General features: G+C 51.7%; 1 protein-coding gene across 1 annotated transcript in view; it reads left to right on the top strand.

The window, feature by feature from the left end:
* The first annotated feature begins 5,980 nt into the window (after positions 1–5,980).
* CTC1 (CST telomere replication complex component 1) overlaps positions 5,981–24,355 on the top strand; it is a 19,865-nt gene continuing 1,490 nt past the window's right edge. Inside the window, exons 1-19 of the mRNA XM_021694584.1 lie at positions 5,981–6,072; positions 9,323–9,486; positions 14,229–14,466; positions 14,609–14,820; positions 15,153–15,300; positions 17,762–18,046; positions 18,152–18,280; positions 18,805–19,037; positions 19,159–19,336; positions 19,428–19,628; positions 20,159–20,285; positions 20,839–20,953; positions 21,095–21,419; positions 21,513–21,602; positions 21,842–22,035; positions 23,094–23,182; positions 23,275–23,449; positions 23,716–23,793; positions 24,235–24,355. The exon at positions 24,235–24,355 is cut by the window's right edge and continues 24 nt beyond it. Of these exons, the coding sequence (XP_021550259.1) occupies positions 6,040–6,072; positions 9,323–9,486; positions 14,229–14,466; positions 14,609–14,820; positions 15,153–15,300; positions 17,762–18,046; positions 18,152–18,280; positions 18,805–19,037; positions 19,159–19,336; positions 19,428–19,628; positions 20,159–20,285; positions 20,839–20,953; positions 21,095–21,419; positions 21,513–21,602; positions 21,842–22,035; positions 23,094–23,182; positions 23,275–23,449; positions 23,716–23,793; positions 24,235–24,355 (3,135 nt within the window). The 5' untranslated portion in view covers positions 5,981–6,039. The remainder of the gene's footprint in view (positions 6,073–9,322; positions 9,487–14,228; positions 14,467–14,608; positions 14,821–15,152; positions 15,301–17,761; positions 18,047–18,151; positions 18,281–18,804; positions 19,038–19,158; positions 19,337–19,427; positions 19,629–20,158; positions 20,286–20,838; positions 20,954–21,094; positions 21,420–21,512; positions 21,603–21,841; positions 22,036–23,093; positions 23,183–23,274; positions 23,450–23,715; positions 23,794–24,234) is intronic.

Here is a 24,355-nt window from a genome sequence, read left to right as displayed (position 1 = left end):
CCTGCCCACTTCTCCAACCCTATCTCACACCATGATCTTTTTCACCTGCAACGCCCCCACCACCTTGCTTCTTTTGTATTCTAACTTGCCAACCTCAGTTTTGGAAGGCCATTTTCTCACCCTGATATTTGCATGGGTAGCATTTTTTTTTTTTTTTTAAGATTTTATTTATTTGACACAGAGAAAGAAGCAGGCAGAGGGAGGGAGAGAGAAGCAGGCTCCCTGCTGAGCAGAGAGCCCCATGATGCAGGGCTCAATCCCAGGATCCTGGATCATGACCTGAGCCTAAGGCAGAGCCACCCAGGCGTCCCATGTCTAACTAGCACTTTCTTATTTAGATTCCTGGCCTCTAGCCAGGGACTTCCTCAACCCACTCCTATCAGACAGCCCTATCTTATTTTCCTATATAGTATTTAGCAGTACTTGAAATTTTATTTTATCTATTTACTACCTCACATTTCATTTTATTTTTATTTATTTTTTAATACCTGACATTTTAACTTATTTAAAACTCTACCTTCCCCACTAGAACAAAATCTCCACGTGGGCACGGACTGTAGCTGTCTTACCTCCACTGGATTGCCACGGCTTGGAAAAATAGGTGGGGCTTAAAAAGGAAAAAAAAAATACCTAGCATTTGCTGACTGACTGAAGGAACTCTTGATTTACATCCCTCAGCAGCCCCTCCCGCCCTTTCAGGCCAGGCCTCATTTCAGAGAAGGTTGCTGGATCCCGGTTTCTCAGCGCTCCCCACCCCATTCTGGTCACCCTTTCTAAAGTCAGGCCCCTCACGGTTGTCCTTTATACCGTAACTGCCACAGGATTTATCACATAGAAACCATCCGCCTTAGATCTACCAGGCACGCTCCAAGAGCGCAGGGGCAGGGCTGTCTCTATCGGGGCTGCATGCCCAACGACTAGGAGGACATAAGCGAGGCAGTCGGCAGGGAGGCTTTCTGGTGGTGGAAGAAACTGGGCAAGAGGGGCTGACTTTACGTGCGGGGGTGTCCTCCCCTGACTCGCGTCTACGGACCGCGCACATGGTCGCAGGAAAGGGCCCCAGCTGGACGCCGCTCTGCCCGCTGGGGACACGGAAGTGGCCCGCATCAACCAGGCCGGGGGTGAGCGCAGAAAGGGATGCAGCAAGCAAGGTAGCAAGGATGACCCAGGAGAGCGATACCCACGTGAAAGATGGCCGGAACACACTCGCGGACCGATGGCGCCCCGATGCGCCATCCGAGGGCGCCAGGGAAGACGCGGCCCAGGCGGCGCCCCGCCCCCTTCCGCGCGCCCCCGTCCGCGGAGCCGCGCCGGGGGGGTGGAGCTACGCAATCTTGCCTGGAGGGCCCCTGGCTGCGCGGACTGCCTTCTGCTCTGGCCTTGGTTTCGAGGTGCTGAGATCGGCCAGCGTGGGGCTCCCTGCTCAGCGGGGCATGTGCTTCTCCCTCCCGCTCTTCCTCTGTGCGCCGCTCTCTGTCTCTCAAAAGGATTAAGGGAACAAAGTAGAATGGGGGACACTCAGCATAGCAACAGCAGGAAGTGCTTCCCACCTGTAGCCTTAAAGGGACAAAGGAGGGAATGGTGCTGTCCAGCTGCTAGAGACGTGGAGCTGATGTGGGAAACGAAGGGAAAAGAAAAATTAAATTTCCTTACTACCTACAGCCCACTGACAAGTCCTTGAAACAGGCAGAGTGGCATTCCTCTAGAAAGTCAGCTGCCTCCGTGTTAATACTTTACCAAGGGCAAAGGGTAATCTTAGCCCAACCCCCCAGGATCCTATAAGTCTACTTTAACATATAAAAATTCTTTTGGGGGGCGCCTGGGTGGCTCACTCGGTTAAGGGTCTGCCTTCAGCTCAGGTCATGATCTCAGGGTCCTGGGATTGAGACCCGCATTGGGCTCCCTGCTCAGCGGGGCGTTTGCTTCTCCCTCTCTCTCCATCTGCACACGCGATGTCTCTCTCAAATAAATAAAATCTTTAAAAGTTGTAAAAAAAATAATGAATATTCCTTTGGAAACTTCCTTTATCTCTACCCCCAGGACACAGGTTGGCAATCATCCCCCAAGCATATGACCCACCAATATACATCTGAGGGGTCTCAAGACTAAGGTTTTATTAGATAGTAATAAATGACCTTTTCCCAACAACAGCTAGCCCCCTCAAGGTCTTAGAAACCCTGCTTCCAAAATGCTGCCCCTAACCTCCTCCCAACTTGAAATATATAATGAACCACTCCTCATGTCCCCAGTGCAGCTCTTTCTGCCCACGGGTCCTGTCCCGTGCTTTAATAAAACCACCTTTTTGCACCAAAGATGTCTCAAAAATTCTTGGCTGTAGCTTTGAACCCTAACATCGTTTCTACATCATAGCCATGAAAGAAAGGCATCCGACAGGGCAAAGGAGGCCACAAGTACAGTGTTCAGGGAGAAAGGGAATAACACTGCATCCTCTCCTCCTGTCCTCAAGTTCCCACATAAACTGTTTGTCTCTCATTAGCCAAACCTAATCTGAAGCCTGAGGGCAAGGAAGCTGGAGTGGCGTGGCATGGCGTGCCAGGGCAAACACAATACCTGGTGCAGTGGTCTTTTTAATGAGTCACACAACAAAGAAATGATCAGAGTAAAAAGTGAAAGTCTTTATCTTCATCTCTCTCCGTATTCATTCCCCTCCGCACTACAGGTTCAAGACAAGGGTAAGGCAAGTGAGGCACCTAGGGTGCAAAACTTAGAGAAGTACTTAAAATGTTCACCTAATTCCAACCCTGCCCCAGACATAACAGTAACTACCTGTTTGGTGTATAAAGTTCCAGGCTATTGAAATGAGTACTCTCAGCCTCGCTTCTGACAGAGGCCATATGTTGATCTTTGACATCTGAGCACTTCTTGCTTTCTTTCCCTTCAGGCACTCCTTGGCTCCATCCAGTACCTACCTTCCAGAACCTTTCAGAACTTTCCAGAATCTTCCAGGAGCCTTAGTTTGCTCAGCTCTCTGGTCCTATTTCCTTCACATTTTCTTTCTTTCTTTGTGTGTGTGTGTGTGTGTTTTAAGGCTCCATTCCCAACGTGAGGATTGAACTCACAACCCTGGGATAAAGAGTTACCTGCTCTACCAACTGAGCCAGCCAGATGCCCCTCCTCCACATTTTAGTAGTCCCAGGGCACCATAAATTTTCAGCTTTCACCTCCATAGAGTGATTTCCAGATTTATCCTTTTGGCCCTAATCCCTCTCCTGACTTGGGTCCCATATATCGAGCTGCCCCTTGGACAAGTACAAACTGTTCAAATCACCAGGTCTGGAGACAACACACTTCCTTCCCTGTGTGTGACGGGCCAGCCACTCTTAGTGCTTCCCTAGTATCTCCCCCTCTCCCACCACATTCCTTGAAGACGTTTATTAAATCAAGCTTGATCTACTTCAGTGGCTTGCTATTCTCTTGTGCCCCTCTCATTTGGTTTTGCATGCTGCCACCAGATTAACCTACATTTAAATCACACCACAGAGGGACACCTAGGTGGCTCAGTCGGTTAAGCGTCTGCCTTTGGCTCAGGTCATGATCCCAGGGTCCTGGTATCAAGTCCTGCATCAGGCTCATTGCTCAGCGGGAGCCTGCTCTCCCTGACAAATAAATAAAACTTAAAAAATAAATAAATCACACCAATGGGGGGGTTGGTGAGGGGGTAGGTTCAGTACAACTCTCTCTGATCACTGTAGCTTAAATTCAACACTCCCTCCTAGGAACTATCAAAAGTAAATCCACATCTCCGTGGATTTGGCAAATAGAAGGAGCCTTCCGAGTTGAGAAAATATTGGAAGCAAAAGGAATGATCAGGTTTGGGACTTTAGGCTTTGACAGGTGTCCTAACATGGGTGATATTTTGGAGAATTTGTTGTTTTGTTGGAAAGGGAAGGAACATCTCTGTTGTAATCATGGGAAACAACTGCAAAGATTCACTTTATAAAGAATTTGGCACCACAGTGTCCTGCATAACTAGTTTATGCAGTAAGGAACAGAGAGCTTGCATCAAATGTGCGGTTGAATCAGGGGATACCATAACTTGTAGAATTAAAGTCTTTAGGGGCGCCTGGGTGACTCAGTTCTCGAGCGTCTGCCTTCAACTCAGGTCATGATCTCAGGGTCCTGGGATTGAGCCCCGCATGGGGCTCCCTGCTCAGTGAGGAGCCTGCTTCTCCCTCTCTCACTCCCCCTGCTTGTGTTCCCTCTCTTGCTTTGTCTCTCTCTGTCAAATAAAATCTTAAAAAAAAAAAATTGAAGTCTTTATTTCCTGTCAAATGATGACAAGAGCATTCTTTTTGTCTACAATGTTTATACTATCTTGTTCCAAAAATTTGAAGCTGCTATAAGTTTAAAATAACTTTAAAACTCCCCTCTACCTTATTTTTTTTTAAAGATTTTTATTTATTTTTTGACAGAGAGAGAGACAGCGAGAGAAGGAACACAAGCAGGGGGAGTGGGAGAGGGAGAGGCAGGCCTCCCTGCCGAGCAAGGAGCCCGATGTGGGGCTCGATTCCAGGAACCTGGGATCATGACCTGAGCCGAAGGCAGATGCTAAACGACTGAGCCACCCAGGCGCCCAAGCTTATTTTATATTTAAACAAATTTTAAAGTATAGTTGACATATAATACCGTATTAATTTCAAGTGAACAACATTGTGAGCCAACCATTATATACATTATGAAAGGCCCACCACGATAAGTGTAGTTGCCATGTGTCACCACACACACTTATTACAATATTATTGACCGTATTCCCTATGCTGTACTTTTCATCCCTGTGGCTTATAACTGGAAGTTTGTATCTTTTAATCCCCTTCACCTCTCTCCCCATCCCCCTCAATTTACCTTTTTAGATTTTTTTTTAAGATTTATATTTATTTATTTATTTGAGAGAGAGTGAGCGAGAGAGAGAGAGAGAGCATGAGGGGGGTTTGGGGCAGGAGAAGAAGCTCTCTGCTGAGCAGGGAGCCCAACGTGGGGCTCAATCCTGGAACTCCAGGATCATGACCTGAGCCACAGGCAGATGCCCAACCGACTGAGCCACCCAGGCGCCCCCACTTTACCTTTTTAATCTCCTGTCTTCCCCTCCCACCGCACTGACTTCCTTGCATTTCTTTTCACCACAGCGCCTTTGTGCTTGTGGTTGCCCCCATCCATCCTTTCTCTTTGGTCGCCATCATCTGAATCCTTCATCTCTTCCAATTCTTTACTATGATGTCACCTTTACAGTAAGGCCTTCTGCATACAAAAGGGTCACACTAACCCCTGCCTTCTCTCTCAATAGTACCTATTACTAACTGTCAACACTTTTTTTCTTTTTAACTGTCAGTCTCTGTGTCCTAGGATGTAAGCTTCATGACAGCAGGGATTTTTATCTCTGTTCACCGCTGTATCTCCAGAACCTGGAACAGTGCCTGGCACAGAGTTGCGTGAATTCTGTTCACTCACTGCCAACTAAGCCAAGGAATGATTAGCTGGTTGACTGAATCAGAAAGAGCAAGAGGCTTTCATTAGCTGATCCACAAACATTTAGCAACAAGCTCTGTTCTAGGTACCAGACTACAAAGATAAATAGAATAAACAGGATGGCGCTTCCAGGTACTCATGGTCTAGTGGGGAAATAAACAGTTACAGCAAGGAGTCAAGGCCAGAACGCAAGGATGAATGCCGCGCTCGGGTCGCGTTGAGGAGGCACGTCTCTGCGCTTGGCAACATCAGGGAGACGGAACGATGCTTAGGAGCGACCAACCAGGCCGGCTGCGTTCGAGCTCCGGGGCCGCCCCCCGCTCCCCTTCCCCTGCCAGGGCCGCCACACAAGAAGTCATCCCGGAAGGAAGCGGCAGAGCGGGAGTCGGGGGGCGGCCGCGGTAGCTGCGCACTGAGGGCCTGAGGACGCGGGTGGGAGGGGCTGGAGGCGCAGCCGCCGCCGCGCCCACCGATGACGTCACCCAGCGGCCTTCCCGTGAGCCCTGGCGCGGCGGCTGTTCGCGGGCTCTCCCAGGGCGTAGCCTCGGGCGCATCATGGAGGCCAACCCGGCTCCGGCTCCCGACTCCGTGAGTGCGCTTCTCCGTCTTTCGTACCCCTGTTTCCTTCTGGTCCTGTTTCCTCCACCTTGCTTCTCAGCCTCCCTGCCTTCGCTGGGCGGGTGGGGGGGGGGGCGGGGAGCGTCGAGGCTGTTCGTCCTTCCACCGTCGCGGGTTCCGCGAACGCATTTGTTGGCGCCTGCCGCGCCAGCTGTGGGGCTTAGACACGTCTCCGCCCCCTCTCCGGGCTCCCAGCCGGGTGCGAAGCCGCGGGCGGGCTAATGGCGAACGGTGGGGCCCCTGACGCAGCTGGGGGGAAAGGGATAACGGGAAGCAAGGAAAGCGTCTGAGCCCCGAAGTGCATGTAGGGGTTCTCCAGGCAGAAAAGTGCTGAAAGAGGTTTCTAGGCGGAGGCAAAAGCACGTTCAAAGGCAAGAGCGAGAACAGGTATCTTTCGAAAACCCAAGTTCAGTTGGGTGGTGGTGGAGGCGTGACGGCTGACAGTCTCGGGCGTCTTGCCAAACAGCGACTTTAACCTGAGGCTAATTGGGAGTTGCTGAGGGGTTTTAAGCAGAAGAGCGATCGGATGAGATTTGAGATTTCGTTTCCTGAGGTAGCAGTGTAGAGAGTACCAGTTAGAGGGCTGTGATTGGAAAGCAGTGAGAGATGATGGTGACCTCGACCACGGCAGCAGTGTTGAGGTTCCAGAAGTGAAAACAGTAAAAAACAATATATTGAGGAGGTAGAATCTAAAGGACTTGGGTACGGAATGGAAGGCGTTATAGGAGGACTGCGGGTTTCAGGGTAGAATTACTTGGTCGAGATTGCTGTTTGCTGATTGGTGAACGTTGGAAGAGGAGTGGGTTTTTTGTTTTGTTTTGTTTTTTAAGGTCATTGTTGGGCTGTGTGATGCCTGTAGGTTGGCCAGGTGGAGAATCTGGTAGGCAGGTGGAGGTAACGAGAGAGATCTCAACTAAAGTAGCCTCTATGGATGGCTAGTAAGGACATCCAATGGCAGAGGTCACCGAGGGGAAAATGTATAGTGTTCTCAAACTTCAGTTTATATTAGTATGATCTGGGGAGTTTATTTAAAACACAGACTCCTGGGGGCATCTGGGTGGCTCAGTGGGTTAAGCATCTGCTTTCAGCTCAGGTCATGATCTTGGGGTCCTGGGATCGAGCCCCACATCTGGCTCCCTGTTCAGTGGGGAGTCTGCTTCTCCCTCTCTCTAGCCACCCCACTGCTTGTGCTCTCTCTCACTCTCTCTCTCAAATAAATAAATAGAAAATCTTTTTCAAAAAAAATTAAATAAAATACAGACTCCTGGAGCGCCTGGGTAGCCCAGTCAGTTAAGCATCCCACTCTTGGTTTCGGCTCAGGTCATGATCTCACGGTCCTGGGATCAAGCCCCAAGTCGGGCTCTGTGTCAGCCCTGGGTCTGCCTGAGATTCTCTCCCTGTCCCTGTGCCCCTCCCCCTGCTTGTGCGCGTGCTCACTCTCTAAATAAATAAATAAATCTTTAAAGTTCAGATTCCTGGGTCCCCCACTCCTGCCAGGATTCTGTTTCAGTAGATGAGATCCATGAATTCACATTTTTAACAAAATTTAGGGGATTCTGAGGCAGTGGCACAACTTTGAAAAACAGTAGTATTCCATGTGCCAAGTGGTGGACAGGCCCTCAGGAGCTAGAGAGGAAGACAAAAAGCATGAGTCTGGGTGAGGCACTCGTTGTGTCGCTGAGGCAGTGGTGAATGATGATGTGGTCCAATTTTTTTTTTTTAAGATTTTATTTTTAAGCAATCTCTACACCCAACGTGGGGCTTGAACTCACAACCCTGACATCAAGAGTCGTGTGCTCTACCGACTGAGCCAGCCAGGTGCTCTGATCTAGTCCAGTTTTGACAGCCGTGACCACCGGTGACAGTGTTTGGCTAAGGTGGAGTAAAGGTGAAGTTTAGTGGTAGAGCTGTTCACAAGGACACTGAAGTCAATAGAACCTGAAGACAGGTCCCTCGAGCTGCTAATGATTGAGTGATTGTGGAGGATTGACCAGAAGGCTAATAGAAGGGCATTGGAGGAACAGGGATAGAGCTGTAATGGTTTAGCGTTATCAGTGGGGATCAAGAAGGATAAAGGTCGTACCCCTCAGTACTGTTGAACGCTGTCAGAATTTTATTATTTTTTTAAAGATTATTTATTTATTTATGTATACGAGAGAGAGAGGGATAGAGGGCATGTGCCATGACGGGGTAGGGGGTGGGGTGGGTGACAGAGGGAGAGGGAAAGAGACTCTCAAGCTGACATGGGGGTGGGGGGGGGGACTCGATCTCAGGACCCTGAGATCAGGACCTGAGCCAAAACCAAGAGTTGGACGCTTAACCAACTGAGCCACCCAGGTGCCCCTGTCAGAATTTTAAAATAAAGCAGCCCGACGTTGGAAGTAGGCCAAGCTGGTCCCCTTCTCTAGAACTAACTATAGAAAGGCAACTATGTGTCCAGACTGTGTGGTAAGTATACAAAGGTGGCTCATGTCCTGCTTAAGAAGTCTGCATCTCAGCGGAAAAGACAGAAAACAAATCTGGTGGGATTGCACCTTACATTGATTTAGCTCATGGGAACTCAAATGTACATACTTGAGTAGAAAAAGAAATGATTGAAAATTGTACTCCACCTATGTCCTTTTTACATAGTGTTTGTAATTATGCATATTTACATTTATATATACATGTTACTATGTAGTATTGTATTCTATTTATGAGCAACTTAAAGGATTTTTTTCCAGGAGCGATTTTGACTGTTTTTCAACTTGTTGGCTTTAGAACCACATCCCACGTAAGATGGGACACCACGATACTGTACACGATGATCATTGCTCTCTGTAGAATTATGTGCATGGTGCTGTGGGAGCTCCAGGAAGGGAGCAGCATTCTGCCTGGGGTGGTCAGAGAAGGGTTCCCAGGGCGATGTATGTTCCAGTTGAGCATGTTAAGCACTGGTACGGGTCTGTTGGAGAAAGAGGTAGGACCACCCGCACAGTTCCAGCGGTGCAGCGGGTCATCACTCGGTACTTAGAGGAGAAACAGGTGAGACCAAAGCCGGAGGGCCTGCGGTCTGAGGAGGGACCGGACTAAGGCTTCTAAGATTTCTTCCAAGTTATAAACTCCAGTACTTGTTTATTTACATGCCCTCCGAATTTCTTTTTCTGTTACTTTATTCCCAAAATTTCATTGGTGGGCAGGATGGTTAGGAAGATGTTTTAACTAGTTTCCCTTTCCTCAGGAGCAAGTCTGGCTTGAGGCTGCCCAGACCTTCATCCAAGAGACCCTGTGTCCGGCTGGCAGCGAGCCTGATGTCCAGTTGACTCAGTCAGTGATTGACTGTGTGAAGACCACCTGGTTGTCCCAGGGAAAGAACCAAGGTTTTCCCCTGCCCCTCAGCTACAGGTAAGGAGAGGAGGGGTTCAGAAGGGGGTTAACTTTGGGACTAAAAAAGAAGGACCTAGAGTTAACCAGGGGGAAACGAGAAGCATGAGGGTAAACATGCTCAGGGGAGGAAAATGTGCTTGAACACAACCCCCTCTGCCAGGCTTCTCCATCCTCCATCAAGCTGCTTTCTTTTTCTGGTGGCTCTCCTAAATTGGCTGAAGTCAAGTTAGGGACAAGGAGAAGAGGGAGGAAGGTGGGGGAAGATGGAAAATTCGTAAAAAGAACTCTCAGGGTGGAGAGAGAGGCCAATGTTCTTTTGGGTGTGTGAGGAAACTAAGGCACCGAGTTAAGACATCAGCAAGTGCAGATAGTTGTGTTTAAGACAGGAGTTTAAAGTCTTCTGAAGGTGTTCGTTTTTTGTTTTTAACAACGCTTCCGTTTCTGAAACTGTCCAAAGCAGTGTTAATAAAGTACCACAAGAAAAGGATTCCAAGGCCAAATAAGTTTGCGAGACACTGCATATGATATGATAAGCTTCTCTAGGAAAGTCACAAGGCTCATTAACGTATTAAAGGCTCTGAAAGTCCTGTGGAAAGAACCCCGTTTACCTCCTCGTAGAAGTAATCATGACTTCAAATGTGGGTGTATTTGTTTTAAGTTTTTATTTTTATTTTTTATTATTATCTTTTTTTAGGGAGGGAGAGAGAGGGCAGGGAGGGGCAGAGGGAGAGGGAGAGAGAATCCTTAGCAGGCTCCATGACCCGAGCCAAAATTAAGAGTCCATGCTTGGGACACCTGGGTGGCTCAGTCCGTGAAACGTCTGCCTTCGGCTCAGGTCATGATCCTGGGGTCCTGGGATCGAGCCCCGCATTGGGCTCTCTGCTTAGCGGGGAGTCTGCTTCTCTCTCTGCCTGCTGCTCCCCCTGCTTGTGCCGTCTCTCTGTCTCTCTGTCTCTCTCTGACAAATAAATAAATAAAATCTTAAAAAAAAAAGTTGATGCTTAACTGACTGAGCCACCCAGGTGCCCCTTAAGTTTTTATTTTAATTCCAGTTAGTTAACACATAGTGTTTTGGCTTAACATTTTAATTTTATTTATTTTTTCTTTTCAAATATTTATTTAAATTCTAGTTAGTTAACAGGCCGTGCAATGTTGGTTTCAGGAGTAGAATTCAGTGATTCATCACTTGCATACAACACCCAGTACTCACCACAACAAGTGCCCTCCTTAATCCCCATCCCTAAGCTCGCCCATCCCACACCTGCCTCTATCACCCCTGCCTCTATTTCTGCCTCTATCACCCCTCAGTTTGTTCTCTATTGTTAAGGGTCTCTTATGGTTTATTTCCCTCTCTCTTTTTTTCCCCCTTCCCATACATTCATCTGTTTTCTTTCTTAAATTCCACATATGAGTGAGATCATATGGTACTTGTCTTTCTCTGTCTGACTTATTTCACTTAGCATAATATACTCCAGCTCCATCCAGCTCATTGCAAATGGCAAGATTTCATTCTTTTTGATGGCTGAGTCATATTCCATTGTGTGTGTGTGTGTGTGTGTGTGTGTGTGTGTGTATGTGTATACACACACCATCTCTTTATCCATTCATCTGTCGATGAGCATCTGGGCTCTCTCCGCAGTTTGGCTATTGTTGATAATACCGCTATAAACATTGGGTGGCAGGTGCCCCTTTGAATCTGTATTTTTGTATCCTTTGGGTAAATACCTAGTATACTTGCTGAGTCCTAGAGTAGTTACCTCGAATGTGGGGTGTATTAGTCCTTTATCTTTATATTTTTATTGCACGTGCATCCATTTCTAAGCTGTGTACTGTAGAGTTTTGTTTACCTTTTGACTTTCTATAAATAGCACCATATCTTATAAATAATCTCTGCAGTTAGCTTTTTGTGCTTCACCTGCTCCTGAGATTTACTCCTATCGAGAGCTCTAGCTCATTTATTTCAACTGCTGTGTGGCATTCTGTGAGTGTACTGTCACCGTTTATCCTCTAAAAAACAAAAAAGGCACAAGTCTGTTTAGCTTTGCTTAATTAGGCATTTCCCAGCCTTGCGCGAGCATAGGATACTTTTTCCATGGACTTAAAAACCGCTTCTGGCAGTGTGGCGTCCACTCAGCCCCTCAGTCCGTCTCCATCAGTAAAGGCAAGGGATCTTTGGTGAGAAGACAGCTTAATTGTATTCTGTGTTGTCCAAAACATCATTTTCAAAATCCCATACTTTTCTCATCTGAGGACGTTGTTATAAACCAATGGTAACTAAAAATGCTGCTCCACCAGACTGTGAACCAACTCAACTGCTGCCTTCATTGCAAAAGTGAAAGCCCTCCAAATTCAGTAGTGTGCTTACTGACCCCGTGCGTAGTCCATACTCAGTGCTCAGCTCGTAAAGACCTTAACATTTGCCATATTTGCTCCAGGTCTTTTTTTGTAAGAAATGAAACGTTACAGGTTTAGTCGAGTCTCCTCTGTGCTCTCTCCTGATCCAGTTGGTGGTTCTCTCCCCTTGTCTGGCAGCACCCAGTGTCCCGATGAGCCCACACGTGCCGTTCCAACAGGCAAACGTGCCAAAGGACACATGGGGCCATGTACATCCATGTCCTGAACCATTCCCAAATCTGCTGTTTATCTTGTTGCAAAAATGGTTTTTGTGTGTATTTGATGGGTAGTAAATGATATCTTATTTTAATCCCAAAGTAATTTCTCAGGAGACACTTACCTGGGGGCTCTTTTCTTTTCCTCCTGTAACTCTTCTCAGTCTACTCCACTGGCTTTAGGTTTTCCTTCGTTTCCTACAGACCTTGTCCACGTCTGTAACTATATTATGGTTAAATACGTTGTTTACGTAAATGCAGAAACAGATCTCATTAGAAAACTGTCCTGTTAACATGGGACAGAGAGCTACCTATCGGTTAGTCTTGGTCGAAGAAGTTGTGATTGCTGTGAAGCCTCGTGCCCGGGGTTCGAGTCTCCCACAGGTGACTGAGTATGTGCCTAGTGGCCTCCATGATCACAGTCTAATCAAAGAAAGAAAGATCCAGATCTCTCAAGATTCTGGCATTACTGGGATAGTGGAAAAGTAGTAAGTTGGAAACTGTCAGGAAAGGTTCCTAAAAGGAGCCTTTTTAAAGTTTCTCGTCTTCAAGATAAACGTAAACGAGATGGCATGATGTGTTGAAGTGAGGAGTCTGTCAAGAATGGTGGGCGAGGCTAGGATAGGAATTATTCCTCGGGTGTAAAGATTTTATTCTTACGTGTTTCCCTTCTTCTTCGTGGAGCGCCTGCCGTGTGCCAGGCCCTGTGCTAGGCATTGAAAGTTGGAGATCAGTGACAAATGGAAGGATTCGAGGTTCTCACCTTCACTTTCCTGACCTAGACCCTGAAGAATCTGGGGCAAGTGACCCATGTCCTTACTGTTTTGTCCTGAAGGTGCCTAGGGGAAAGAAACCGCTATCTCCAGCTTTGTCCTGGGCCTTTAGAAAAGTAGAGAAGCACAGGGAAAGAACATGGACTTTTGAGTGAGACACCCCCTGGCTTTGCCACCCACACCATGTGTACCTGACCTCTCCAAGTTTCCTCGTTGGTGGTGGTTACAGGGTTTTTGTGTTTTTTTAAGATTTTATTTATTATTTATTTGATAGAGACAGAGAGAGAACACAAGCAGGGGCAGAGGGAGAGGGAGAAGCAGCCTTCCCGCTGAGCAGGGACCCCGATGCGGGGCTTGATCCCAGGACCCCGGGATCATGAGCCAAGCCGAAGGCAGACCCTTAACGCCTGAGCTACCCAGGCGCCCCATTTGCAGGGGTTTTTGGTGAAGCTTCAGTGCATTACTGAGCACGAACGGTCCCACTATGGTGTATGCATAGCAGGGACTCAACACATGCTAGTCACCATTTTTGCCTTTTATATTGTTCAAAGCCTTTGGGGGAAGAATGAAACAGATGTGGAAGGGGAGTGCGCCACTCAGGATAGTGTTCCCAGCTGTTAGTGCTCTCCCCGGGGGTGGTGGTCATGAGTATAATGAGGAGGGTAAGTTGTGACGCTTCATACCTTTATTCTTTCTCTTCTGCTCGGAAGACCGTAAGAAGGCGCGTGTGTGGAATAATGGGATTACAGATGTGAATCCGTCACAACTTCGATATTCGCTGTTCACATTCTGAGTGCCGCACCTCGTCGTTGATAGTGACGAGCAGTGTTGAGACACTTGTCTGGAGAATGGCTGATCTCAAGCATCTTTTGAGATTTGGGAGCTCTAGATATGGACTCCCACCTCAGCCTCTGCTTCCCCGCCGGTCTCAAGTGCTGTGATATCGCAGACTAGGAAGGAAGCCTGGCTGGGGCCACTGAGGTTGGGCCATTGGCACATGCCGCAGCAGCCCCATCGGGGTTCTCTGTGGAGCTGAGAGCCGAGGTGCTGTCAGAGGAGCCACGCTCATCCCCCTAGGCTGCTGGTGCACTCCTTCGTTTCTCTGGGTCCTCTCTGTGGCACCGTCTTGTTCAAAGTGTCACTCAGCACTGACTTTCCTCCTCCCGTCCTTAGGTACTCCCCAGTCCTTGGGCCCAGACCTCATCCTCATTTCCTTAGGCTCCGAGCCCTGAAGTTCTTGCTGTTCAGTCAAACTCCTCTCTTAGTCTGTGGTTTCCATTGGCCTTTCCTTGGGATCTTGGGGGACTTGTTGGGGTTGAGGGTAGTTTCCTAGGCTTGGATGCAGCTTTGCAGGACCTCTGCTCCGTTTCCTCTGCAGCTTTGTCTCAGTACAGGACCTCAAGACCCACCAGAACCTGCCATGCTGCAGCCTCCTGTCCTGGAGCTCTAGTGCGTACCAGGCTTGGGCCCAAGAGGCTGGACCAAATGGGACCCCCCTACCCCGGGAACGGCTCTTACTCTTAGGGACACTCACAGACCTGTTGGGGGACTTGGAACAAGAGTGCAGGAAAGGAGACCTCTATGTGAAAGATAACACTGGTGTCCTGACCTGCGAGGTGAGTAGGAAGGCGGAGGTCAGGTGTCTCAGAGCCTCACAAGGATGGTCTAGGGAGCGAGGCAGTTAAGTCTCTAAGGGAAAAAAGGAGGGTGGGTGGGATGCTAGGGTCCGGGTTAACCCTTGCTCTTGGTCTTTTCTAGCTCATAGATCTGGACCTGTCTTGGTTGGGCCATCTCTTCCTGTTCCCCAATTGGAGTTACCTCCCTCCTGCCAGGTGGAATTCTTCAGGGGAAGGACACTTGGAGCTCTTGGGTGCCCCAGTGCCAGCGTGCCCTTTAACCACCAGTCCTGGTCCTCCCACCCCTCTCGCTGTTCTCTACCCAGAGACTGCTTCCCGCCTGCTCAGACACAGGTAATCCTTCCCTGTCTCCGGGAGGATGGAGCGAGGTGAAACGGGGAGGAGGGAGGGAAAGGTCCTGAGAGCAGTCCGGGGCGGGGGCGGTGGGGGGAGTGGTCCCACCTGAGTCAGGGCAACGATGCGGCCTCCCCCGGATGTTGAGTGCGAGTCTTCAAGGGAAGTTTGCCTTATCCAAGGTCAGGAAGAGTTTGAAGGACATCTTCGGAATAACAGCTTTGGGCTAGGGAAATTTTAAATTACTGCTAGGTTATTTACAGCAGAAGGGAAGGCATTTGTGGGGGGAAAAGAGATAAAAATGCCTCTTCCCTCTCATCTTCTTTCCTTAGAGGCAAGCTCAGAGGCGTGCAGCCGAACCTGGCTGGGAAGCTGGTTCGAGTGAGCGCTCTGGTGAGGAGTCAGAAGAAAGCTCACTTTGTCCTGTCTCTGGGTGGCGGCTCCTCCCCAGCCGGCAGCCACGTGTCCATTGTCGTGCAGGTGAGGATTGGGGTCAGTTCAGGGTCGTGGAGGTACGCAGGAGCTGTCAGGACTCTTGGCAGCAAAGATGAGCATCAGAGCAAGGGCCAGCTTAGGGGGGAAGGGGCGCTGTTTGCTGGGACATCGCTGTTGCTGGAGGGCTGCAGGTAGCATCGCTCCCGCACGCAGGAAGGAGGGGACACACTTTTCTGCTGTGCGCTTCGTGTGCATAGACAACAACTGTCGTATCGTGTGTGACTATTTCAAAACCTGTCGGAATCACTTGTTTTTCCTGTGCATTAGCAGGATGACCACAAAAATTATCCAGCTCAGCACCATTAAGGCATCGAGTATGTGCACTTTTTTTTTTTTTTGGCCAGGTGCACTTTTTAAAACACTTGGTACTTTATTATTTACTTTCTTTCTACGTCAACTGGTATGATTTTAGAATCATTAATTTTTTTATACTATTATCTAATGACTTACGTAATTACCTGAATAATGTTTCAAAGGCATTCAAAACAAAAGATAAAAAGGCTCTCTCAGATGCATATCAAAAAGGGGAACTCTGACATTTATTAGCGCTGTTAGAATTCTTGTGTCATATGTGTCATAAGCTTGAGTGACAGTGATTAGCGGGTACAGGAACGGAAACTGGTAAAACTAAAAATGCTTAGGAGCTGCCCCAATTTCTGGTCTTGTTTCTCCTCCCAGCCTAGAGAGGAGCTTCTGTATTTTCTTTACGTTAGACTGTGTCACGTCTCCTCGAGCCCAGTGGGAATGCTGCTCCGGGTGGAGCTGGCTCAGGGGAGAAATGACCTTGCTGTGTTTGTAGGCTGCTGCAGACGTACTGGACACACACTGTCACCCTAGATGAGCCCAGGGAGTCTCTTCTGTGAGGGAGGAGCTGAGATCATCATCTCTTGAAAATGAAGGACTGGACTCTGAAAAGAGGAGAAAAGGCTCAGGGTAACTGCCTTGCTAGGCAGTCGGGGATGAGAGGCTGCTGCTGAGGAGTGACCGTGGAACTGCTGGAGGGGGGATTGGCGCTGGGGTGACGGGGGTCTGACCTCCGCAGGTAGGGCTCTTGTCTTCGAAGAGGAGCAGAGGACACGGAGCGGTGGCGACCCGCTGCGGTGGCCTCGGGGCGCAGCGGGCCCAACGGGCAGGGCTCCGGGTCCGCGTTCGGATGCTGGCATTCCGACAGGAAGGGAAGGGGTGTCTGAATACAGGCGGCAGGGCCGCGATGCCGGCGGTCCTGCTGAGGGCAGAGGGCAGTGCGGACGAGCAGAAGCACCGCTCCACGCGGGCCGCCTCCTGGACTCAGACCACTGGTGACCCTGGCCGTGCACCAGCAGGCACCGTCAGGCAGGGCTCAGCAGCACAGTGACGAGGGGTGGCGGCCCAGGTCTGACGGCGGTACTCACCTGCTTCTAGGGTAGAAGTGGAGGTCTGTGAGGCTCAAGTGTCCTGAGTCAGCGGGTTCGCCCCTGCGAACGGCAGCGTGCTGCGTGGGGCCTGTGGGAGGAGCATGCCCCAGACGGTTGTTAGGTTTGGGAACCGTCTTTCTTCCCCTCGTGCTTAAATTTCTCAACAAGCACCTTCTGCAGTCCCTATGACACCCTGCTGTCCGCAGTTGTTTTTTTTCCGTACTTCGGGTGGTTCTCATCTTCCTGTAAAATCAAGTCTTCAGCAGATCATTGCTGGGTTTTCCCCTACTCTTGGCTCTCCCATCTTGTGTCCTGCGTCTCCCAGGAACGCTCCCCCTCCATCCCAGCCAATGTTCTCACTGCCTCGCTCATCCTGAGCTCTGAACGCTTTTATGTTGCTGCCTCCTGCTGGAGTCGCCCTTCCCTCCCCCTCTTCTCCAGTTTGGCAAAGCAGAGACGCGCCCTCAGGACCCTGTGTGGACTCCACTTCTTCCACTGGGTCTTCCCGCTCATTCCCACCCACCCTGACCTGTCTGGCCCCGAAACCTTGCCCACTGTGTGTGGTTTTTGGTACTCGATCGTATATGGTTTCACATCGTTACTTGAGTTTGCATCTGTGTTCCCCAGTGGGTTGAGATGTGTTGGGAGAGAGGGACCAGTCTGTTGTGTTCCCTTCACGTCTGTCCCAGTACCGAGTACATACGTACCCTGTACCTATAGGTTAAATAAATGAAGGTGGTTTGTGTGTTACGGGGTGGGATGGGGAAATGCAAAAGCCATGGAGTCTTGGGTGGAATGTTTCTGTATTTTGGAGGAAGTTTTAGGGATGGTTTGAATCTTGAGGGAGGGATTGGGAAATACCTGGCATCTCCCGTGAGAGGGAGGCAATCCAGGAGGTTAAGATTGAATTGTCAGAGCGCAGGGAGAGGCCAGGCAGAGCTCAGGAGGGGCGGGTCGCTGAGGTCAGATCGTGATGGGGGGAGACTCTGGCAGAGGGGCGGTGTCATGGGAAGCATCTCATGTGCTGTGTTGCCTGCCCCCGCACAAGCCAGATCCCTGCCCAGCTGGTGTGGCACCGAGCCCTTTGGCCTGGTAGGTCCTATGTGCTGACAGCGCTGCGAGTAGTCAGGATCCGCGGGCACTGCTACCGTGTGTGGACGACCAGTCCCTCCTCCCACCTGCTGCCACTGAAACCAGAATGCGTGCGAGAGCTGGAACTGGAGCTGGATGGGCCCCTCCTGGAGGCTGATCCCGCACCACTCCCCGTGCCCAGCAGCTCCCAAGACGAGGACAGGGAACCTGCTCTTGTCCGCCACTCGACACTCTTATCCTACACGGTGAGCAAGACAGAGGGATCCGAGAGGGCGGGGCGGGGGGCAGGAAATGGGGGACTCCAGAAAGGGAGGGAAGAGGGACCACCTGGACCTTTGGCCTCTCCGCAGGGCAAGGTCACTGGCGTGCTGAGTCAGCCGGCCGGCCTGTACGAGGTGGACGGGCAGCTGGCGCTCTGCCTCGCCTACCAGCAGCTCCACAGCCTCAGGAAGGTGGTGCGGCCAGGAGTCTCCCTGGAGGTACGGGCGGCGTCGGCCCTCTCAGCAGTTTCTCCTCCCTTTCTGGGCTGGTACTCAGCAGCAGCAGGGCAGGAACTTCTGCAGCAGAAATGTGAAAGAACACGTGTGTGTCGGAGGGTGGAGGTTGCATACTTGTGCCAGGAATGATTTGGACGGGAGCTCAGATCAGGAGGGAGGAGAGGCTGGGGCACCGGGAGCGTCTCCTTTACGGAGGGGGCTTCCAACTGGAGGGGGAGAGGCCGGAGCCGAATCTCAGGAGTGGGGCCAGCAGCCTGGTGAGTAGCGGCCCCTCACCCCCCAGGAGCCTCCCGGGCTGCAGCAAAGCCGAGGGGAGCGCGTGGGAGATGAAGGCTTCCCACGGCGGGAGCGTGTTGTGCAGAAAGGGGCCTGGGACCTGCAAGGAAATGCCGTGTATGGGAGAAACGGTGGTTCTCGGGCGCCGGGACTCCGCAGTAACTCTGCCAGCTGTTTCACTGAGCTGAGGGCTTCACCCCGGCTTTCTCATTTTTTCTGCTTTTCTCCAGCTCCAGGATGTTCACCTCCTGCAGTCGGTGGGTGGAGGGACAAGAAGGCCAGTGCTCGCCCCCTGTCTCCATGGCGCCATTCTCCTTCGGGGCTTCTCTTGTCAGAAGCCCGAGACTCAGTCTTTCTACCAGGCCCAGGGGGCCTCCCTGTTTGAGCAGCTGGTATGGGAACGCCAGTTGGGCCTTCCCCTGTACCTGTGGGCTACCAGGGCGCTGGAGGAACTGGCCTGCAAGTGAGGAGGACGGGGGGCTGGGCCGGGTGTGGAGGGCTGGTGGGGCTAGGGGCCAGGGGTGTAAGATCCTGCAAGAGGCATCCCCCTTGGGGGGCCTCGAGCGCTTCTCTTCCTGGCCCAGGCTGTGTCCCCACATGCTGAGACACCACCAGCTCCTGCAGCACTCATCTCCGGGGAACCCCAGCCCGGGACTGCAGCTCCTGGCTCCCGTCCTGGATGTTCTGGCTCCGCCGGGCAGCACGCGTCGGAATGCACACAAGGAGATCCTCGAGGAGCCGCATCACTGTCCCCTGCAGAAGGTGCAAGCATGTGCGGGAAGCATGGGTGGCCGAGCTCATGCCGTGGGGGACCTGCGGCCGCACACTCTGATTTCTCTTCCTTCCCCCACAGTACACGCGGCTGCAGACGCCCTGTTCTTTCCCTACTCTGGCCACCCTAAAAGAGGAGGGGCGGTGCAGGGCCTGGGCCGCCTTTGACCCTAAGAGCCTCCTGCCCCTCCCAGAATCTTCACATCTGACCAGTTGTCAGCTCAATCAGCGTGTGTCCTGGTCCTGGCTCTCTCTGCTGCCCGCCACCTCACACCCAGCCCAGGTAGGTGGGGCGCCGGCGGTGCGCAGGCCTCCTCTCTTGGCCGCCCTCACTGCCGCTCCCATCGTCCTTCCCTGTCCCCGTGGCTGCACCAGCCTCTAACCAGACCATTCCGCCTCTTCTCATCCTATCCGTTTTCTTCATGGCAGATGGAAAGTGGGGTACGGCCTCACTTGGCTTCCAGAGCTGTCTTGTGCTAAATCCTTTTCTGGTTCCTCCCAGAGCACATAAGATAAAATGCAAAGTCCAGCACATAAGATAAAATGCAAAATCCTTGCAGTACCCTGTGAGGTCCCGTACTGGCTCCTAGTTCTAACCTCAGTTTGTACACTTTCTCCCCCACCACTAAACGTGTGAACGCATGGGTGTTCTTTTCATATCCGTCTTCGCCGCTCCAGTGTAAGTCCTTTGAGGTTGGAGACTGGATCTTTTGTCCACTCTGTAGCTAACATTTAACGTGGCATCTGACACAGAGTGGTCGCTGAGTATTTGTTGAACAAATATTCGATACCTTGTTCTTCGTCTTCCTGCAGATTTTAATTGGGGTTCTGGCGGCTTCGTCTCATAAAGGCTGTCTGCAGCTTCGGGACAAAAGTGGTTCCCTCCCCTGCCTAATCCTGGCCAAGCACTCTCAGCCCATCACTGACTCCCGGTTCATAGGTTTGGAGTTCAGAAGTGGAGAGAAGGGGGCGGATGGGGATGGTCTCAGAACAGTAGGATGGGGGAGGAGGCACCTGCTGGGATGTTCTTGAGATGCTGAAGTGGCCTGTGTTGATCTGCAAGTTTTGGGACAAGTCTGGGACCCCGGTGTTGGCAGAGCAAAGGAGCGAGGGTTTCTCTAGCCAGAACTCCAACCCCCAACATTCATTTCTCCCACCATAGCTCCGGACGTGCACACCAGCAGGAGACTTCTAAGTTTGGGCTTACTGAGCCGTACTGACAGGGGGTTTCCTGTAAAGGAAAGTTTCTTAGATCGAGGAACAGGTGTTTTGGGATTTGTGAGAAAGTGGAACTGAGCCTTGCCACCTAGGAGGCCGGGGCAGGATTGGACTCGTGGCTGGGATGGTTTCTCCCTTGGAGAGATCATCCCTTTGAGGCGGGGCTCAGGTCTGGGCCTTCACCTCGTGTTAGGGGAGCAGCTCAGGCCTGGGACAGGCAGTGAGACCTGCAGGGTGGTCTCCTCTTGCCAAACTAGAAAGTTTTCTCTCTCCAGGCTGCTTGGTACGGACAGAGAAGTTCCAGTTGGTCATAGAGCGGAATGTCAGAAGCAACTTCCCTTCCTATAAGGAGCTGAACATGACAGGCTTCATCCAGAAGCAGCAGGCCAGGTTGGCTCCCTGGGGTCGTGGCCACACCCTGAGTCTCTGAGGGGTTGGGCAGGGCCGCCTGGTGCTGGTGGTGGAACGCGGGGGCCCACGACGCCCAGTGCGCACATTGCGAAGAAACCTACTCCTTGTCTCTCCCAACAGAGTTTATATCCAGTTCTTCCTGGCCGATGCCCTGATCCTGCCTGTGCCCAGATCCCTGCTTCACTCAGCCACCTCCCTCACCCCTCAGGCAGAGCCCACCCTCCCCGACGGTCCCCACGTAGAACAGAGCCGACTGTTCTTGCTGTCCCACAAGGAGGCACTGATGAAGAGGAACTTTTGTGTCCCCCCAGGGGCTAATCCAGAGGTGCCCAAGCCCATCCTCGGTTTCTACGTATCGGGGAGCTGGCTTGGGGGCACCCAGAGGAAGGAGGGGACTACATGGGGCCCACCTGAGCCCAAAGGAGATGAGAACAAGGATCAGAAGGTAAACTGGGGCTGCAGGGACCTAGGGCCTGACGTCCTGTGCCCTTAGCTCCTGTCTGGGACCCCAGAACCTGCCTCCCTCCCTCCCTCCCAGGTTCTCTTAATCTTCCGTGGCCCCTCAGTCCGCTGGTTCGAGTTCCTGCACCCAGGTTATGTGTACCGACTCGTGGCTCCTGGCCCTCCTGTGAGTGCCCCACTTGGTCCCTCATTCACCCCGCCCCAGAAAGCTTTTTTGGCTTAGGGACTGGAGAGGGAGTGCCAGTGCCTGGCTACTGTCTAGGTCTCCTGGAAGAAGGGCGGATTTAGATCAAATGCAAGGCCCTCTCACCAGCCTCCGGCAAGAAAACAAAACCGATCCTAGTATTTTGTGAACTGCCTCTGGAGCAGGACGTACTCAGAGGGTTGTCTTCCTGTTCCCGGCAGACCCCGCTGCTGTTCGAGCAGGGTGGGCCATCCTGCATCGCACAGCGTCCCCTGGAGTTGGCTGGCTGTGCGTCCTGCCTCAGCGTGCAGGACGAGTGGACTCTGGAACTCGAGAGCGGCGCGGACTCGCCGGCTGTGCTGGACACCAGCAAGGCCCTGCCTAAGACCTCGCTGGACGACCTGCTCAGTGGCAAGTAAATGTCCGCCAGCTTCTGCAGCTCCCGTGGCCACTCTCTCCTGCCGGGCTGGGGCTTGGTGAATAGTCTGGTCCCCCGCATGGCGCATGTGTCTTTGACGGGACTCAGCTTCTAGAGGAGTGACGTCCCCGTGACCGGGTAGCTGGGTTTCATGCCTGAGTTTCTCCCTAGCGCCTTAGCGTTCACTAAAGATCGTGAGCGAGCTTCCTCACAGTTAAGGAAAAGCTGTAGCAATGAAAGGAAATCTAGGAAGGAGAAAAAAAAAAAACGAACAAAGCTGGAAGCTCTAGGGCAGGGCCTTCCTCTTCAGTGTGAGCAGCACTGGCTTCAGGAACACCTGTTCTGTCCTTCCGGGGCAGCTGCCGGTACAGACGATGAAGCCACAGATTTCCCCTGGGGCTTAAGGGGAAAAACAAAAAGCTCTACTGGATTGTATGTGTAATTGTGTAATTTTTACAAACCGGTCTCTAGTAGAAAGGATCGTTTCCAAGGACCCACGATTGGCAGGCGTGGGCACGAGCACCAGCATATAAAGCTGCCAGGGGTGGGCCACCTGAGCTCCTTAGGCACGCACGCAAACGCAGCTTTAACATCTGCCGTACTTCCTGGTAAGGCCTCTGCTTACGGTGTCGTCTAGGTCCTGAGTGAGCTGCCACAGCTCTGTTTTTCCCATAAGCCCCGTTACTTTTTTTTTCTTTTTAAGATTTATTTATTTAGAGCGGGCGTGCGCCCACGAGCAGGGCGAGGGGCAGAGGGAGAGAGAGAATCTCAAGCCGCCTCCCTGCTGAGCCTGGAGCCCAGTGTGGGGCTCCATCTCAGGACCCTGAGATCACGACCTGAGCCAAAAATCCAGAGTGGGACGCTTAAAGTGACTGCACCACCCAGGCGCCCGCCCTGGTCCTTTTAATGCGTGACTTGACCCAGGGCAAGGCTTTTTTAGGACCTTATAGATGATGTTCTAGCATTTACTTTAGCTGCTTTTCTTGTCCTCAGACCCCTCTCCAATCTCTGCTTTCTCATGCCCCTGTTACCACTGTATTTCTGTGACCCTCCAGCTTCACCGATACCCTGGTGTCTTTCTCAGCTGAGATTTTGTCACGGACCTTGTGTGAGCCATTCCTGGCCCCTTTCTGGGCAAAGCCTGGTAATGACGCCTCCTTTGGGGGGAGAGGGGTGAAGTGATGGGACTCTGGGGTCCCAGCAGATGCCCTTGACCCCTCCCCTTGGCTTCTGCAGGCGGCACTCGGACCTCGAGAGCGTCCGTGAAGCTGACCGTGGCCGTGGAGGCTGCCGACTGCCTGTCCCGCCCGCACTTAGACATCTATATCAAAGAGCCACACTTGCCTCCCCCACTAGGACTCCTCCCGGGAGCCCGAGTCTACTTCGGCCAGCTGGAGAAGAAGATGTCCAGGTGAAGATCTGCGAGGCTGCTTGGCCACCCCCCCGCCCCCCGCTGTAGCACCTTCTCTTTGATGTGACTTCGCCGTGTAGTCTGTGTGTATGCCCTCTGCCCTCACGAGACACTCCACACCGCCCCTTCCCTCATGCTTCCCTCTGCTTAGGCCACAGCGCAGCCTGCCGGTTGGGGTGGGGGGGTCTAACTTGTGATCTGGTATCAGCTTCTGCCTCAAATTGACTTCTTTCCCTTCCTCTTCACTCTGCCGCCTGCACCTGCAGATTCCACAATATTTACTGTTGTTTCCGGCCATCCACTTACCTGCAGGTCCTGAGTTTCCCCCCCGAGACCACAATCAGGTCAGTGCCCCAGGCCCTGCTCCCCAGACTTCACAGCTTCGCATCCACATCCTACACGTGGTCCCGGCTCTGGGAGTTTTGCCGTAACTAGTGTTCTCCACTCCTAGTAGAACATGTTGAGTTAGAAGGATTTACTCTGCCCCAAATAAAAATGCCTGATGCTAATTATTTTACCCAGAAAGATGTAGTGTTCTAGGCTTTTCAGCCTGGTGTTGAAGGCTTTCAGTCTAAAATGCAGATCTCTTTCTGGGCTACCATCTTGGTTCAAGCCTGGGAAATAATGGATGGTGAGAGGTCAGGATTCAGAATGAGCCGTGAGGCTTCTGGGAGAGTACAGTACCCTCTCCCGTCCCCATCCCGGTGCCTGCCCAGTCCTTCCTAACACAGCCCGCTTTCAGAATGCTGTCGGCTATTCCTTGACTCCGGTCTCTCTCTCTCTAGTGCTCCGCTGCCCCACATCTTCCTGGCTGAACTTCTGCAGGGGGGCCGGGCCCCCTTCCAGGCCAGTGCCTCTTGCCATATTGTTTCTGTCTTCAGCCTTCAGCTCCTGTGGGTGTGTGCT

The sequence above is a fragment of the Neomonachus schauinslandi genome, chromosome 15, assembly GCF_002201575.2.
Source record: "Neomonachus schauinslandi chromosome 15, ASM220157v2, whole genome shotgun sequence".
Classification (NCBI taxonomy): Eukaryota; Metazoa; Chordata; class Mammalia; order Carnivora; family Phocidae; genus Neomonachus; species Neomonachus schauinslandi.
Note: the sequence above shows the minus strand (reverse complement) of the source record. Positions and strands in the feature narration are given on the sequence as shown.